Source organism: Aptenodytes forsteri, unplaced genomic scaffold (assembly GCF_000699145.1).
Source record: "Aptenodytes forsteri isolate BGI_AS27 unplaced genomic scaffold, ASM69914v1 Scaffold92, whole genome shotgun sequence".
NCBI lineage: Eukaryota > Metazoa > Chordata > Aves > Sphenisciformes > Spheniscidae > Aptenodytes > Aptenodytes forsteri.
The window spans coordinates 1,011,612-1,029,295 of record NW_008794581.1 but is presented as its reverse complement, the minus strand read 5'-3'; the positions used below and the strand labels follow the sequence as shown (position 1 = coordinate 1,029,295).

Here is a 17,684-nt window from a genome sequence, read left to right as displayed (position 1 = left end):
CAGCACAGACTTTATTGGTTTCCAGCTGCACCCTTGTACTGCTCGCTCCCAGCTTCACACTCTGTATCCAGTACAGTAGTTGATATGGTTACATGTTCAATTGAATCATCTAACTGGAAAATAAACATGTATGACTACAGTTTGTGTCTCTTTCTGCAGCACATATGGATTATGCTGATAAACCTCAGAATTTATAACGTCATCTGGAACATTTGTTCTGTCTCTGCAGGTGGAGACTGTGCTACTTTGATGAAGAATATGGGTCCCTTACCTGTAGACATGGCAAGGATGTACTTTGCAGAGACTGTTCTGGCCTTGGAATACCTTCATAATTATGGAATTGTACACAGGGATTTGAAACCAGACAAGTATGTATATAGAATACAACCAAAAGAGGACTTTGAAATTGTTAGATAAAATATGAAAGGTATAAACTTGCTTTGAATGTTGTTGAAATAGTTTTTTTTTAATCATGAATTTTATTTAGATTCACAATTTCTGCACAATATTTGAATTTTCATTACCTGCAGTTACAGAAAATGCATTTTTTCCAAAAGAGGTCTTTAAAATTTTCTATGCTTTAAGATGGAAGAGGCTATTGGAGTAGTTAAAAAAAAGTACTTACTCTTCTGGCTGAAATGGATGGAAATGCATTTTGGTCATTAAGGAAATGATCTTTCAAAGTATGCTTAAACCACTGTTTTATACAAGTATCATCAACTTGCAGATATTTGCATATATGAAGACAAGATTGACCAGATTGGGAAATCTTTCCTGTTGCATGGTTTTTGGTTTGGTTTTTTTTTTTCCAATATTTAGAAAGACAATATTGCTCATATACATGTAAATAACATTACAGCAAGTAGCTGCAGTAAAAAGTGTGGCTGTTGCAGTAGCTGCAGTAAAAAGTGTGGCTGTTGCAGTAGCTGCAGTAAAAAGTGTGGCTGTTGCAGCTCCATTAATCTTCTTGGGGGGGGGGGAATTGGAGTCATGTCTGGTGAATGACAGTACTTTCATAGCATGATACCTCAGGCCAGTGTAGTATTAGTTACTGACTAACTTAATACCTAAGTGTTTTTTCAAATGAATGACCCAGCTTGTTACAGACAGAAAATGCTCACCTCACTTCAAAAGCGACATTTATTCTATTCTAGGTCTTTCAGATGTTGATTCTTTCTTTTTATTCAAAGCATCTAGCATTCAGCTCTCAACACTTGTATTGTTCTATAAGGTGTTGTGCAATTGCATGTAGAAAGTTTGTTTACTTCTGATAATAATAGTAACAAATGTAAGACTGTCAGATTTCTAACCTGTTTATTTTGTACCTGGTTAAATTACTTTTTAAGCTGTCTTTATATTTTTACGGTGCTAATGAAACATTTTCCTCTGAGTATAATAATAATAATAATGATGATGATAAGCATGTAATGTTGAATTATATCACAGTAACTTCAGATCATTCTAATTTTCAGTTTATTGGTAACATCCATGGGCCATATAAAGCTTACAGACTTTGGCCTGTCAAAGGTGGGGCTAATGAGTTTGACTACCAATTTGTATGAGGGTCACATTGAGAAGGATGCCAGAGAATTCCTTGACAAACAAGTAAGATACAGCCTTTTTCATTTCTACATTGAGTGTTCAAATGAAGTGATGTTTTGCCAGCAGAATGTACCATAATACTGTATAAACCGTTGTTATTTCTGCATTGGTGTTCCAATTGTGTATGTCAGTTACTTTTACTGATGCCCTACAGATTATTCTAGGCTTTTTTCTTTCTGCATTAGGATCTATTAGTAAGATGAACAACCTAATTGGGTGCAAGTGAATCTGTGAGAGAGACAAATGGAAAACTGTTTTTATAAGGAATTCAGAAGTCTCAGCAGAGTACTTGTGGAGCTCGTGATGCATTGTACAACCAAGGGTGCTAAAATCCTTGCTATGGCCCATTTCCCTTTAAGCGTGCCTCATTACCATTGCTCACAATCTGTTCACTGTAAAAGTTACTTAAGATAAAACCATCAGAACTTTCATGTAAAGATAAGGATATGTTTAAGTTAAATAAAATATTTGCCATGATGCACTCCCATGTACGAAATGCAAACTGTGCTTTGCATAACAGATACGCAAATGTTGATTATGATGCCTGTAAATGTAGCTAGGTCATTCTAAAAACATTAGCTGTTAGGCAAACTCAGCAGACTAAAACCTACTGAATTCCATTTTTCCATGTTTCCATATTATTTTACATTTCAAGAATTATGAATGATGTGACATAGCTCAGTTAGACTTGTTTTACCGTCATGCTTATTTTTTTTCTTTTAGGTCTGTGGTACACCTGAATACATAGCTCCTGAAGTGATACTGAGACAGGGTTATGGAAAACCAGTGGACTGGTGGGCTATGGGAATTATCCTTTATGAATTTCTTGTTGGGTGTGTGCCATTCTTTGGAGATACACCAGAAGAGCTGTTTGGACAAGTAATCAGTGGTGAGGATCATCACAAAAAAACCCAGATTTCTTAGCTTGCTGTGAAATGTTTCCGTTTCTGTTAATAGTAAAGATATTTACAGCTTTACTGATATACTAGGTTTTCAAGCTAGTTTTGCTCAAAACCCACCATTATTGTAATATTGTAATACACAATTTGCTGTCAAAGCAATAAGAATAAATTTGGATTAAAAGCTAAACTTACTGTATATTGTTGCTAAGTACAGAAATGCAGTGATGTAGAGTACCATGGTTAAGCTGCACTGTTTGAAGAAAGAAAGCAGCATTAGTAGAAAAGTAGTGCCGCTATGGCACAGTGATTTCAGTCTTTAGTAAAGAAATTATACCAGAAAAGAAACAGTTAAAATAAATTTGCATAAATGGGAAAATGCCTCATAGCACAATGAAGAAATTAACAAAGATGTAATAAAATCCTAAAACAAATGTCTCCCAAATAATAAATAATGAGAAAGAGAAGGAAGCAAATTCAATTCACAGATTGTTAATGATTTCATTGGTGATTGTTGTAGTGTATATAGTGAAATGTTATTTCTGTAGCAGTTGTTCTTTTTCCATAAAATTCAATTCACAGATTGTTAATGATTTCATTGGTGATTGGTAGTGTAATATTCTTCTTCCATTTAAAACTCAATAACCTTTTAGATCTTAACCTGTAAGCTGACCCTAAGTATTGTTATGTGGCTTGTGGCAAAACTGAATGATAATTAAACAGAATTGTTTACTATCAAACCTGCTGTTTCCATAAATTTCCCAGATGCATAGATGTAGAGGGCCTCTATTTATGCCAAAAGTTTAACAGAATGGCACCTCTGTTACTGAGTATTTCCCAGTCTGTTTTATGGTCTGCTTAAAAGGTCCAGTAGCTAAGACAAAAAAAACCCCAACAAGCATACAAAAAACCCAACAGAAACAAAAGTAACCGTACCTCTGGTTCCTTATTCTCTGAGAATGCAACAAATCCCCTTTTGTTCTTAAGGAGACACTCTGTCATCATCTCGCTTTCCTCCATCTCTGAAATTGAAAGCCAGACTTGTTTGTAAACTGTAATGAAATGGCTTTGTGAGTTGCCTCTAGTATATGACCTCTTTATACAACATCCTAGCTGTTCATGGATTTATAACCATGTTGTTTTCTGATGTGCTACACCAAGGCTTGAGTGGCAAGGAGAATCAACTGTTTAATTAACACAAGTAGCAAATGCTGGCTTTGTTCTGGATGCCTCATGGCTGCGATGCATATTCATGCTTTATTTTCCAAATCAGATTTAAACTGCAGTGGAAGCTGTAGGCAGGCAAACATGGAAATAACTCATGTTTTTATTGCATTTCCAGACACATGCACATGTGTTTTTATCTTTATGCTCTCTGGAGGAAGGGGAGGGAATAGTGTAAAATTAATGACAAAATTTGCACTTTAGACTTTATTTTGCATACGGCATTAATTTTACATTTTGTAAAACAAATTGTCCTGTGTTACAATCTAGATGATACTTATGTAAATAACTTTGCCTGGTTGAATGTGTCCATTTATCTTCCAGAAATTATTGGTAGAAGTGTATGTTTGTAAGCCTGATCTATTCCCACTCACTCTCCGAGACTGTTGGTCAGCTTAGTTTCTAGTTTTGATGTTGACTTGTCAGTTTCTTCTCTTTTATTTTAAATGTCCTTACTTACTGAAATAATTCTTACTGTCAGTATCTGCAGGAGAACTCTTTTGTTGGATAAGTTTCCTGTGCTAAAATATGTGGTCCCCTTGTATTCAACTGTAAAAGCCATGTTAAAGAACCCAAACTATAGCCTAGACTTCTATTCCAGTTTCTGTGGGTGAAGTCTACATTCTACTTGAAAATCTACTTTAAAATCTTGTCCCCCCATTTTACCTCGCTCCTTCTTCATTGTAGATTGCGTTTCCTGCCCCAAAGTTGTATCAGTACAACTGTGGGAGGCCTCAGTGTAAACTCAGATGCCTAAAATGATCAGGGTTAAAAATAATGCTACAGAAACAGGTTACATTTCATGCCTGTCTGTTTTAGTACCTTTCCTTAAACTCTGAAATACAAAAATTAAACTGGCATGTAGCTTCTGATGATTATTTCTCCAATGATGATTATTTTGAAGGAAAAGTCTAGATCGTACAATGACAACAAAATCCTTGACAGCCTTCTGTATTTCCTGAGCTCCTAGCATTCTGTTTTCCTGATGCCAAAATCCTTGTACCTCCCAAGAAACTTCTGCAGAGTTTTGTCTAAACCTGCAATATATTACACTTGTGGAGGTAGCTGCTGCTAAAAATCAGACAAAACCTGCTATGTAAGCTGTTACAAAGTTCATGTTCATATTGAAACTGGCACAATTTTCCATTGTTTAATTTAAATGAAAGTTTGGCAGAATTTTTATTCAGCCTTACCTGAATACTGCAGGGTTAAATATCTTGATTGCATGATTTAGGTCCAACTTGCAATGAAGTGTGCAAAAGCCTTAGCAGTGTAAGAGTCAGTAGAGTGAGGTGGTTTTCCTCTGAAGTATGAGACACTTGGAAAAAAGCTCCATTGGCATGTACCTCTCCATAACAGAGTCCAATACCTCAGCCCTTAGTCATGGGAGTAATGACTTCACTGATTCTACTAGCATTAGAGAAGGATTACAGATGTGAGCAGTGACTCCTGGATCAGGTCAGCTGTGTCCATCTTAACAGCAGTCTCCATGGTACACAACTAAAATTTAAACCATGATTGAGGAGGGGGGCAGGGAGAAGGGGCAGCATACAAGTTGTGCTAGTATTTTGCAATAGTTTTCCATGAGCCAAACATTCCTGTATTCTGTTGTTAAACACTGGTTTGGGTTAAAGTATACTTCCGAGGAAAATGGGAACATAACAGTACGTTTATGGAGTCTGTATGGAGAGTATAAAAATCAGAAGTAATTGGTATGCAACAGAGGGCAACTTGAAAAAGTTGCCTTAACTCTGACTTTACTGCTAGCTCACTACAAGAGCTTTTACGCAGTTTCTGCTGAATGTTGGGATCAGACTTCAGTAATAACAAACAACTTTCTGTTTTGCTAGATGAAATCAACTGGCCTGAAAAGGATGAAGCACCACCTCCAGATGCCCAGGATCTGATTACCCTGCTGCTCAGGCAGAATCCTTTGGAAAGACTGGGAACAGGTTAGGAGGCACTATTTTAAATTGTTAGTGTGCTATATTTGACATTGGGAGTTTTTTGTTCACCTATTTATTTTGCCCAGGAAACATCTGTCAGGGCAAGCAGCATGACAACATGCCATTATAGCAGAGTGTATTTTACGGATTCAGACCAGTAATATGAACTTAACAAGATAATGACTGTCCTTTTTTTGGAGTTTAAATGTTAACGACCACACGTACTCTTCTCTTAATTTGATAAATAAACCAGAAATTTCTCAAAGACCCAGTTAGCCATTGGGTGGGGTTCCTTCATGAATACAGTATTAAATAACTAAACACCGAAATAGAGAAGGGGAATCAATACACAACTGATCCTTCCTTTTTCAGAAGTATCTTAGCCTGGCAAATTAGTTCCTCCAGGCTTTAGGGTGGGTGATGAGTACTCAAACTAATTATTCAGAAATGACTGTCTGAGGTTGTGTTGTGAAAGGTCTTGTCATTCTCATTCAGCAAGCACTACTGCCTTGCATGAAAAAGAAGAAAACCAAAAGTGTGAACGTTAAGGAAGTAAATGGATATCGGTGAGAACACAAGCTGCCAGCTTATTCCACTGTGGTCATTCAGTGCTATGTTCGTTCCATTTCAAGAGAAGAACCTGGCATGCGGTATATAGGAGCAGTGAGCCTGTGTAGGCTAATGAAAGCACTGTGCATTTATGTAATAGAGTTTATTTGTTAGTTGATGGAGCAGGATTTATTTGGGAATTTGGGTGAGAGGCAGTAATGAAGAATATTACACATGTTTTTTAAAGTGTTAATGTATGGGAACCCTGGTCACTGACTGCCATCCCACTGGGCAAAGCACTATGTAAACACAGCAAAAAAGGCCTCTTGCATAAAAGAGCTTGAATATAAAGGTATAGTCTTATTTATAGTGAACACTGAATACCATGAATATAAATACATTGGGGATGCTAAGGAAACCAAGTGGCGGGTTGAGTCAACATGAGAGTACTTGGAAAATTGCTGGCAAAACTGAGTCCAGTGGTCAGATTGTGCTGCATATTTTTAGAGCGAATATAAAAAGGAGCTTTAGGAATCAGTTCATAACTGGTCTTACCACAGCTATTCAGGGGAAACGTGAGTATAACCCAGACCCCAAGTATTACTGACGTGGTCCCAAAGGACAGGTCTTCCTTTCGGACATGATGACGTGACTGAGATGAGTGAGCTGCATGTCCCTTGCTCCTTGAGCATCTGGGATCTGTGTGAACAGCCCTTAGACTTAACTGTAGCTGATGGTCTGGGGTAAGTGGCATCCAGCAAAGTTAGTTGTGCTCCCTTGCCCCATGTTGAACAAGTTAAGAGTGAAGGAAGTGTCATGCCCCAGTCAGCTTCTCCACTTGCTGCCTGCTTCATCTGCTGCAAAGGGCACCACTGCCGAAGGCAAAATGAAGAGCCACAACTAGTTCCACACCCTTGTTTTAAGTGTACTCCTTTCAGGCATTGTTTCATTGCCAGGATGCTTCTTCCTGGTAAACACAGTGTTAATTCAAGACTGTCACCCTGTGAGAGGCTGGATCAGAAGTAGATTGCAGATTCTGCCTCTTCTGCTATAGCTGGTTGAGAAAGTGAATTGGCTAGAATGAGGCTGGCTTAACTGCTGTGATGGTCAGTGCTACCACATGGAGCATCTGTGCAGCTCTTTTATGGGCTGATTTCTTTCGACTGTTCATGGTCTCTCGAGCTGGCAGTCTGAAGAAGGAAATCGGGCAGCCATTTCTGTGAAGCACAGAGGGCTGTTTAGAAACCGCAACAAAGTTTTTTTTTTTTTTAAGGTCAGAAGCAACTTACAGAAACTGAGACTGCAATGTGACAGGTCCCACGGGGGCACTGGAAAATAGCACGGTTTATCCCAGGCTCCACCATGCATTTCAAATGACAGCCCTATCTATTTAATACATATTAGCTAGCTGTATAACACTCCATGAAAATCATAAATGTGTATTTGCTCAGGAGACCTGAGTGGCATAGTCAAGTTGAAGGAAGAGAGATAGACACTATACTTGTTTTGAAGAAGGAAAATGACAGAAAAAAGAGCTCTTTGAGTTTGAAGTGTCTGATACCAATCAAGAATTATACAATTCTGACATAATATCCCATTACTGTGCTCAGAGAAATGTTCAGTCCTTGGCTAGTGACTGACAATGAGATGTGATTTTGGTTTCCTTGGGAAGATTTGGCTTTTATGAATTTTTCCCTGGTGCAGTCAGAAAAGCAAAAAACCGAACCTAGAAATCTTGACACTCTGACTTAGAGACCAGTCTTGGAGACTTCACGCTTTTTCTGTGGCTCTCTCCTGACTTAGCCTTGACATAGGGAAGTTTACATGCTGTATCAATGCGGTGGGTTGACCTCACCAGGTCACCAGGTGCTCACCAAGCTGCTCCCCCTCCTCAACTGGAGAAAATATGACGAAAGGCTTGTGGGTCGAGATAAGGACAGGAGCTTACTCAGTAGTTACTATCATGAGCAAAACAGACTCGACTCAGGGAAATGAATTTAATTTATTAGCAGTTAACAATGGAGTAGGATAATGAGAAATAAGAACAAATCTAAACACATCTTCTGCCCACCCCTCCCTTCTTCCCGGGCTCAACTTCACTCCCAATTTCTCTACATCCTCCCCCTGAGTGGCGCAGGGAGATGGGGAATAGGGATTGCGGTCAGTTCATTACACGCTGTCTCTGCCACTCCTTCCTCCTCATGCTCTTCCCGTGCTCCAGCGTGGGACAGTCTTCCACGAACTTCTCCAATGTAGGTCCTTCCCACCAGCAGCAGTTCTTCATGAACTGCTCCAGCACGTGTCCTTTCCACAGGGTGCAGTCCTTCAGGAGCAGACTGCTCCAGCATGGGTCCCCCACAGGGTCACAGGTCCTGCCAGGAGCCGGCTCCAGTGTGGGCTTCCCATGGGTTCACAGCCTCCATCGGGCATATCCACCTGCTCTGGCGTGGGGTCCTCCACAGGCTGCAGGGGGATATCTGCTCCACCATGGACCTCCATGGGCTGCAGGAGAACAACCTGCCTCACTATGGTCTTCACCACGGACTGCAGGGGAATCTCTGCTCCAGCTCCTGGAGCACCTCCTCCCCCTCCTTCTTCACTGACCTTGGTGCCTGCACAGTTGTTTCTCCCACATATTCTCACCCCTGTCTCCCAGCTGCTGTTGTGCAGCAGTTTTTTACTCTTTTGTAAACGTGTTATCACAGAGGCACTACTAACATCACTGATGGGCTCAGCCTTGGCCAGCAGCGGGTCCATCTTGGAGCCGGCTGGAACTGGCTCTATCAAACATGGGGGCAGCTTCTGGCATCTTCTCACAGAAGTCACCCCTGCAGCCCCCACCCCCCCGCTATCAAAACTGTGCAACATATACCCTATACAATCAAGTTGGCAGTAACTCTTGTTGCTGCAGGTTACCTGTTCAGTTTTTAGAATTAGATTTATGCTTATTAATAACATCCTTGGCCACCTCCCCAGGACAAAAATTCCAATATTTCATTTTGTTCTTACAGTTGTTTCTTAACTTGAAACTAGTGTAATTGTTTAACACACATTATAACAAGTAGGCAGTAATCGATAAGAAGATAATTGATAAGGTATTTCCTGTAGAATTGCATATTACTGCCATAAAAGACCAAAAGGAGCTTCTGATCAGCAATGGTATTTTCATTGAGCAACTATTAGGAATCATTCTTCATTACTTTCTAACTTGTTCTTACTCATCTAGTGCACATATTTATATTTTGATGACTACTACTACTACATCTGATGCTTCTGACTAATGTGTAGCTGACAGATAATAATTAGTATATCCAGAAAAATAGAAATGTTAAAAAGGGGAAAGATGATAAAGCAATGCTACCACTGTTAAAGAAATGGCAACAACAAAACAGGGACAGGGAGGTGCTCTGACAGGTTTAGGAGATTCTAGTGGAAATGGGTAGTAGATGTTCCTGCCTACGGTGATGACTATGACTTTCCATGGTAATTTGCATTTTTTGGCCAGGGGTTTACTTGAATTAATGTCAGAGGATTTGGTATAATTTGCTTAGTGTTTTTCTCTGGCTCCCCCAGGTGGTGCATATGAAGTAAAGCAGCATCAGTTCTTCAGGAGCCTTGACTGGAATAGTCTGCTGAGGCAGAAGGCAGAATTTATTCCACAATTGGAGTCTGAAGATGACACAAGTTATTTTGACAGTAGGTGTTTGATGGTATTAAAAAATGTGATGAACACCTTGTTTAAATAATCACTGCCTTTGACTTTTGCTTACTGCTTTGAAAATCTTCTTTATCAGAACCACTGGCAGCTTGCAATTTCACAAGAAGTAATCTTAAGAACAAAATTATGCTTTTAGTTAATATTAAAGCTTGGTACCCATTCTTCCTGATAAATTCAAATACTTTATTTCCCTTGTCTGTAGCTCGTTCTGAGAAATACCACCATATGGAAACTGAAGAAGAAGATGATACCAATGATGAAGATTTTAATTTGGAGATAAGACAGTTTTCCTCATGTTCACACAGATTTTCAAAAGTAAGTAAAAATTGCTGTAATGTTAGTGTGTTTGTGTACATAAACATTTTGCTACTCTTATAGGGTTTGGAAATGCTAGATATGGAAGAGATGTATAGGGCATCATTTCTTCAAGAAATGTTAACTGAAATTGAGCAAAAATCAAATGAATACCATTAAATCAAAACATGGGATGATTCTGTAGGAAAGTTATGTCTTGAATCCTTAAAAAAGTAATAGAAAATTACATAAATATATTGGTATTTTCTGTAGAAAATTCATGATAGCATATGAGAAAGTTTAGGGAAACTGTTCTGTTAAATGCTAATGCATGTTCCTTACATTGGTTTCCTTGTACACAGTTTGCATGTTGCTCCAGTTGTGTCCTGGGTATCTTGCAGGTGATAGCATAGTAAAGATTACAGTACTAGCCTATAGTAGCTATTAATTAAATGACATTAGACTGAAGGGAGAAAGCAAAGTAGTGGTTAGCATGTGATTTGGTCAAGGAGAGATGTGGATTTGAAGGAGTGATTTGAATGCTGTGAATTGAAGGTAAAGCTGACTGTCCAAAGGGTAGTATACTTTAGTAGTTGAGATGAGAGCTAATTATTGCTGGATAAGGGATGTCAGTAGGAGCAGAGTGGACATGCTCAGGAAATACTGTGGAGGGTAAATTGGCAGGAAATAATGGAAGTGGAATGCCTAATGAGCGTGCTTTTAGTCTTAACATAGCATCCAGCAGTGATTTTCAAAAGCTTTCTATTTAAAAAGTTCCTTTAACCTACTTTAGGAACTTTTTAAAGGTATTTGGAAAGTCTGTGTTTGTATCTTGTTTGTCCCGGGTTATGCTTTAAGGAATTGGTGGGTTTTATGCTGGCTCTGCAGTAGCACATACGTATTGTGTCTGTGATGGCATGGAAAAGCAGAGACAGGAATCGTGGATGTAGTTACCCTCATTTTATGTAAACTCCGTATTTTGACTTGGTGGTATGTTTCAAATTAAGATACTGGTAAATGACACAATCTCTTTGGAGATAACTTGGACAAGAGGCAATGGGCACAAACTGAAATACAGGAAGTTCTGTCTGAAGACAAGGAAACACTTTTTTACTGTGAGGGTGATCAAGCACTGGCACGGGTTGTCCAGAGAGCCTGTGGATTTTCCATCCTTGGAGGACTTCAAAAGCCATCTGGACCTGGTCCTGAGCAACCAGCTCTAGCTGACCCTGCTTGTGCAGAGGGGTTGGACAACATGACCTGCAGAGGTCCCTTCCAACCTCATTCTGTGATTCTGTGAACTTCTGTCCTTTTGAAAGCTCTGTATCACAGTAATAGTTTGGTTTGTTGATGTCGTTATGTCATTGCATCTCTAGCTGTAGAGTATACAGCTTACAATTTGTGTGCTGTTGGTCAGCTAAGCAAACAACAGGCTTCCAATGATCAGAGTTTATTTCTTCTAAATCCTTTAGCCAAGTAATTTATGCTTAACTCCAAAGTCAATTCAGATTAATTTTTCTGCTTTCCGCACCTGACTGTTAGGTATTGAGTCAGTATCTTAGGGTTAGGTCTTTTTTACCTTGATTGGCTTTATGGTTGTGAATTAATCCAAGACGTGCATTAATCCTGTGACCTAGAGACCCCAAGGCTATGGATTTTGTTTGTACTCTTTTGATTCACACAGTGAAATGGGGAGAAAGCTGATGAATTTGTAATGAGAAGAGATGTTATTTGTGATCTGTACATGAGGAGCCAAGAAAGCAAAATAGGAAGGCATTTTAAGAACACAAACTTTTGGAAATTTAAAAAGGTTCAAGAAGTTTGAAGTTTGCACTCTGAAATACTGTATAAGCATTTAGAACATGCAGAGTACAACCTGAAATGTGCTTTCCTGCATATCTTTTTATATCAAACGTGTCAGTGATGAGTTGGGTTTTTTGTGGTTTTTTTGTCTGTAACAGGTTTTTAGTAGCATAGATCGAGTCACTCAAATGCAAGGTGAAGAAAAGGAAGATGCAGGAGACAAAACAAAAAGTGTAACGTTGCCTTCTGTGGAATCTTTTAGCTGGAGTTCAGAATATTCTGAAATGTAAGTAGAAGGCAGTGCTGGAAGTGGTCCATGTCCTGCTTGTCAGGTAGCAGGCCTCCTCATCTCAATAACTGCATGAGAGTTTGCTTATTTTTAATGCAGACAACAAATATCTACGTCCATCTCCTCTGACACTGAGAGTAACAGGCAGCGGCACAGTTCTGGTTTGCTTCCGAAGTTGGCCATATCAGCTGAAGGAGAACGGGATGATTCCACTGGCTTAGTGGGACCCCGGGAGGAACAGGAAAAGCCCACGTTTGTGAGCGAGGAAATAGTGCAAGACGAACCTGAAGTAACCACTCCAGCAAGTACAATCAGCAGCTCCACGCTATCAGGTAATTCACAGTGGGTCTCTTGACTGATGACATTAGAAACAGTTGTGGACCTTCTTTGTTTAGCAGTAGCATTCATGGATTTAGAAGTCCTGTATTTCAGAACTGCTTTAAAAAAAAAGCCATCCCAAGAGGGGTCTGGTTTGGGCTCAGGCTCAAGCTAATAAAATCTCACGAAATACGTATGGGAAAGTTTCAACATTTTTGGAAATGCCAACATTTGGTGTTGCCCCGCTGACTCTGGAGGGCTGCTAGGCAAGTGAATAAAACAGTGACTTGACCATAGAGCCTTTGCAGGATCCTTCTGTGGAGAAAAGGAGTCTTAGATCCCTTGAGCACTTAAAGCAGTATTTTTATATTTTCCCTCACTGAAGTTGGTGATCTTTTGACTGATCATCCTGGAGTCACTCCAACTGATCTGTATTGCTGTTTTCTAACATTCTGTGCTGCACCGTTGTGTGTTTTTAATTAAGACATCTCTATGATGTACGCCTTTCAGAATTGGCAGACTTGTCTTTGACTTGTGGAAGTCACTTTTGTCATTAGGAATCTAGGAGGGAGTGTTGTAAACCATTCCCTACTTAAATTATTTATTTCCTTTATACATCCCTCTCCCAGCTCAAGTATTTGCATGCATTTCAGTAGGATCTAGAGCCCTAGTATCTTGCTGGTTTTGTACTTGCAGAGGACAGTTTTGCATAACTGTTGGAAGACCTGATACTTAACACAGATCTAGGCCTATATCAGTTTCATGATTGTCCATATATAGGTTCCAGTAACATTCTCTACACTTTCACCTGTCTTCAGCTTATTTCTCTTTTGTACCTCACTGAATTTTCTCAAGATAACCCCTTCCATTCCCATACCCCTAATTTCCCTTGTAGTCCGCATTTTCTGCATTTTCCTTCCCCTTCCTCTTCTCTATTTCTGGGAGAATAAATTTCCTCAGGCTCATCCAGCTGTACAACCATTTCCATCTCCTTCCTTTGTCTGAAACCTTGACTGTGCTGTATCCCAAGTCTTGCTCACTCCCCCCAACCCTGTGTTATGGTGTTGGCATTAGCACAGCAGTGACAGTGATAACTCAAAACATGTGATCCTCTTCTGTCACTTATCAATTACAGGAAAGAGTAATTTAATTTTTCTGTGGTACATTAGCAATAGGATATTCAGGGACCTTAAAGAAATACTAGGAATTACTGCTATGTTTTTAAACAGGCGACCTACCCTTGCATGTTTCATAAGGTCATACAACCTTCCTGTGACATCTTTGAATTTTTGAAGAAATCCCGTGCAGGTTGTTCACGTGACACAAGACCTTCATGGGTTTTTTTCATTGTTTGAAACATTGTTGTCCTTCCTCCATTCAGTATTGTGGAAGTACATTACCTATGATAGACTAATACCAATGTGGTTGTAATACTGAGTTTAGTGGTGCCAGGTATCTTTCTCCTGTGTGGTAGAAAAACACCCAAAGAGTAAAAGCAAAAGATAATAATTAAAAATTAAATTATACTTAGTGTTTTAATGATTTTTTGGGAAAGTTGTTAAGCTGATAGCAACTTCTGTAGATTTGGAGCCTTTTATTTACTTTAGGAGGAGTTCATGTAAAAAATAAACATATGATTAAGTTCTCTAAGGTGAATGATGCATATTGAGATACCAGACTTGCTTCAGCTTTTGTCTCTTATTTTACTTTAGTCAGTGACTACAAAAAACTGTTGCTTCATTCTGTTAACATTTATGCATTCTCTAAGTCTGGAAGAATTACTCAGATTTCTGTAATGTTGTTTTATGAACTTGTTAACAGAAAGAAAAATTTCTATCTCACAATTGTACCGTTTCCCCTCCCTGACCCCCAGTTTTCCCTCAATGTGTTTATCCCTTCTTCTTTGTGCAGTTGGCAGTTTTTCGGAGCACTTAGATCAGATAAATGGAAGAAGTGAGAGTGTGGACAGTACAGATAACTCCTCAAAGCCACCCAGTGAAGTTGCATCTCACGTGGCTCGTCAGCGATTAGAAAGCACAGAGAAAAAGAAGATCACTGGAAAAGTCACAAAGTCCCTTTCTGCAAGTGCTTTGTCCCTCATGATCCCAGGAGGTAGAGATAAATCTTTTTGTTTGAAATGTTATGATTTATGCATACTTGATGGTTTACGACGTAAATGCAAGATTTTGGAGAGTCCAGAATGGATTGTGTGTCACACTTTTTTTTGTTTCTCTTGTTGTTCACATGTGTTACTAGATGCTGCAATCCCATCAGCGAGTTACAGTGGTCACATTACAGCTGAGGGACCTTCTCTGACAGGCAAAAATGTAGCTTAGTGGTGACTACTTTGTGTTCAACTGTGTGCATGCACAGCAGGATGCAGGCTTCAGTCCTTGGCCCATCCTACACTAGGGGTGTAGCTTGAGTTTTAAGTAGATCACTATGTACAGCTCCAAGAATAGCTATTTGTTACAGCAACACATTCAGCCTGACTAGTTCTCTCCCATCTTCCATAAGGAAAGGTGATAAGCCAGAGAGAAGTGTCACAAAAGTAGAAATAGCATGTAGGCTCTTGTTTGTACTACATTGGCTTACATGGAGTGCTCAAAATTTGAAGCCAGAAATACTGCTGTAAGTAAGCGGAAGTATAACAGTAGTATTGAATGTTTCCAGATGAAGCATTGGTGCTTTGCTTTTTAATGGTTCAGAATGAAAGTCCAAATTTCCCAAACTTTGAGGGATTTTTTCCAGAAGTGGGATTACATCTCAACTTCGCACACCGGCCATAATCTACTCTTAGACCTTAGGTGTGATATTGAAGTATCTGCTGGTCTGATAACATAGCCCTGTGCTTGCTCCGTATATTCAAAGGTGGCTTTGACAGTAACTTCAGCAGGTTGCTTCGAGGCTTCAGGCTAGTGGAGAATTGTACAGTGTTAAAGAGTTATTTCTGTCTCTCCTCTTAGACTTCGTCTGTCTTTGGGTTGTGAAGCTCATGTGCCCCTTAATACTTTGGTGAGCAAACACTATGCTATTGTTCATGTGTACTGGAGACCTTGGAGAGGTGAAAGGCCCATCTGATCCCTATTACTGCAGGAATTTCTGATTCACCTCATGTTTTCTACCATTCTTCACCATACAGTTTAAAGAACAGCATAGGCTTCCTATGCAGTACCTGTAATTCCAGCAGCTAACCATAAGGATTTTTTAATGAGATAAGTCAAGAGGAAAATGTTGAGTCTCAGTTAAAGAGGAGTAGTTTGCCATTGCTTGAATGAGGGCAACTAGGTGACAATGAAAAGAATACTTAGCATTTCTGTGATGCTGTCCCAATGTGAATGATCATTCTCACAAAATGCATGAGAGAGATGAAGATGACTTTATTTCTACAATGATAAAGGTAGTGACTGTATGCTCAGTCTGTTCAGGGCAGTGTTGACACTGAAAACTGCAAGTGGCTTGCAAACACTCTGGGCTTGTTCCTTGTGTAGACTCTTTCTTCCAAATAATATTTCTCTCCCAAATGTCGTATTTTTTGGGGGATATCCCTGTAACAGTTAGCACCATGGTTATATTTTCTGCTTGTAGAGGGCCTGTAGTGCATGCTAATTATTGAGATTAGCTATCACAGGAGCATGATGTACACACAGGTAATTACACAGCCAAGTAACACTCAAGAGTTATTCATCAGTTTGTATTCTAGTAGCTCTTTCACAGCTGTCGAGTAAGAATCACTAAGTTCAGAGTGATATAGACTGAGTTACCATGCTCATTAAGCTATGGTTTTCTTTTAGTTTAATCTTAGTATCGTTCTATAAAATCCAAACTTAGCTTTGCCTATACTTAAAAATTTTGTCATTATGTCTGTATCAACCAAAATCTTATATGTTAGCTGTACCTAATACCGTCCAAAAAACCTACCTTATTCTTGTTTATCCATAAGATAAACTGCAGCAACAGATGGCTAGTGGTCCTGACCTGAGTCATGTGGCTGAGAGTCACAGGACCAGGACATGTCTCACACGCAGCAGAAAGCAGAGGGCGGGGGATCTAGGCATGTTTCAGAGCCAGAGGGTGGCAGTGACAGTCCCCTCGGGGCTTGGCTGTTCTGTGGGATTTCAGCATTAACCCAGTGATACCGATCTCTGGGGGCCTCTGGTGACTTGCATCCAGGGAGTAGCGTCTCTGCTGTCAAAGCGTATCTGCCCTCACATGACATGGCTTGGCACGGACACCAAACCTGGAATCTTTCTGGGCTGCATTCCTTTGCAGAGCTGTCACTCTGTTACAGTCACCAAAGTGTGTTTTGTGCTGCTGCAATTGTGTTTACATTTGCACAAGCATGAGCACATAGTGTTTTCAAAACAGTTAAATAAAACGAAGCCGTAACTGAGATTGTTGTTGCGAGAAATTCTTGTGGTCTTACATGATGTAGCAGAATGTAGAAATGGAGGCTTGGTACAAGCATTGAGTTAACTGTCCTATGTACCAACTAGATATTGTGTTTATTTACAGTAGTCTTTATCTGTATCTATATATAACTGAAACCAAAAAATCAAATAGTGCTTTGTTTAGCACTGCTGGATGATTTGGGGGATGGTTTGGGGTGTACTCACAGTAACATCTGCTACCAAACTCTGATTTTCTTTTCATGAAGGTTTGTTAGGAAGAGGCTGAGAATTGTTCTTTCAAAGTTAGCAATGAGCGTGTTTCCTATCTAAAAGGAAAAAGCAGTCTACATTTAACATGTTAACCCTTGCGTGAAAAAATACAATTTATGCTCCAGGGAAGGAAATTTAGTTCTAAGATCTGGTTGTTGGTGTCATGGTTTAACCTCAGCCGGCAACTGAGCACCACACAGCTGCTCGCTCCCTCCTCCCCGCCCCCCCCGGTGGGATGGGGGAGAGAATCAGAAGAGTAAAAGTGAGAAAACTCATGGGTTGAGATAAGAACAGTTTAATAATTGAAATAAAATTATATAATAATAATAATAATAATACACAAAGCAAGTGATGCACAGTGCAATTACTCACCACCTGCCG

General features: G+C 39.5%; 1 protein-coding gene across 3 annotated transcripts in view; it reads left to right on the top strand.

Moving 5' to 3' along the window:
* Positions 1–17,684, top strand: part of LOC103893370 (microtubule-associated serine/threonine-protein kinase 4) — a 175,890-nt gene that overhangs the window by 145,059 nt on the left and 13,147 nt on the right. For all 3 annotated transcript variants that reach the window (XM_019470261.1, XM_019470260.1, XM_009272469.1), the window contains 9 exons: positions 230–368; positions 1,473–1,605; positions 2,326–2,491; positions 5,576–5,677; positions 9,794–9,916; positions 10,141–10,253; positions 12,194–12,321; positions 12,424–12,656; positions 14,554–14,754. In XM_019470261.1, coding sequence (XP_019325806.1) covers positions 230–368; positions 1,473–1,605; positions 2,326–2,491; positions 5,576–5,677; positions 9,794–9,916; positions 10,141–10,253; positions 12,194–12,321; positions 12,424–12,656; positions 14,554–14,754 — 1,338 coding nt within the window. The remainder of the gene's footprint in view (positions 1–229; positions 369–1,472; positions 1,606–2,325; positions 2,492–5,575; positions 5,678–9,793; positions 9,917–10,140; positions 10,254–12,193; positions 12,322–12,423; positions 12,657–14,553; positions 14,755–17,684) is intronic.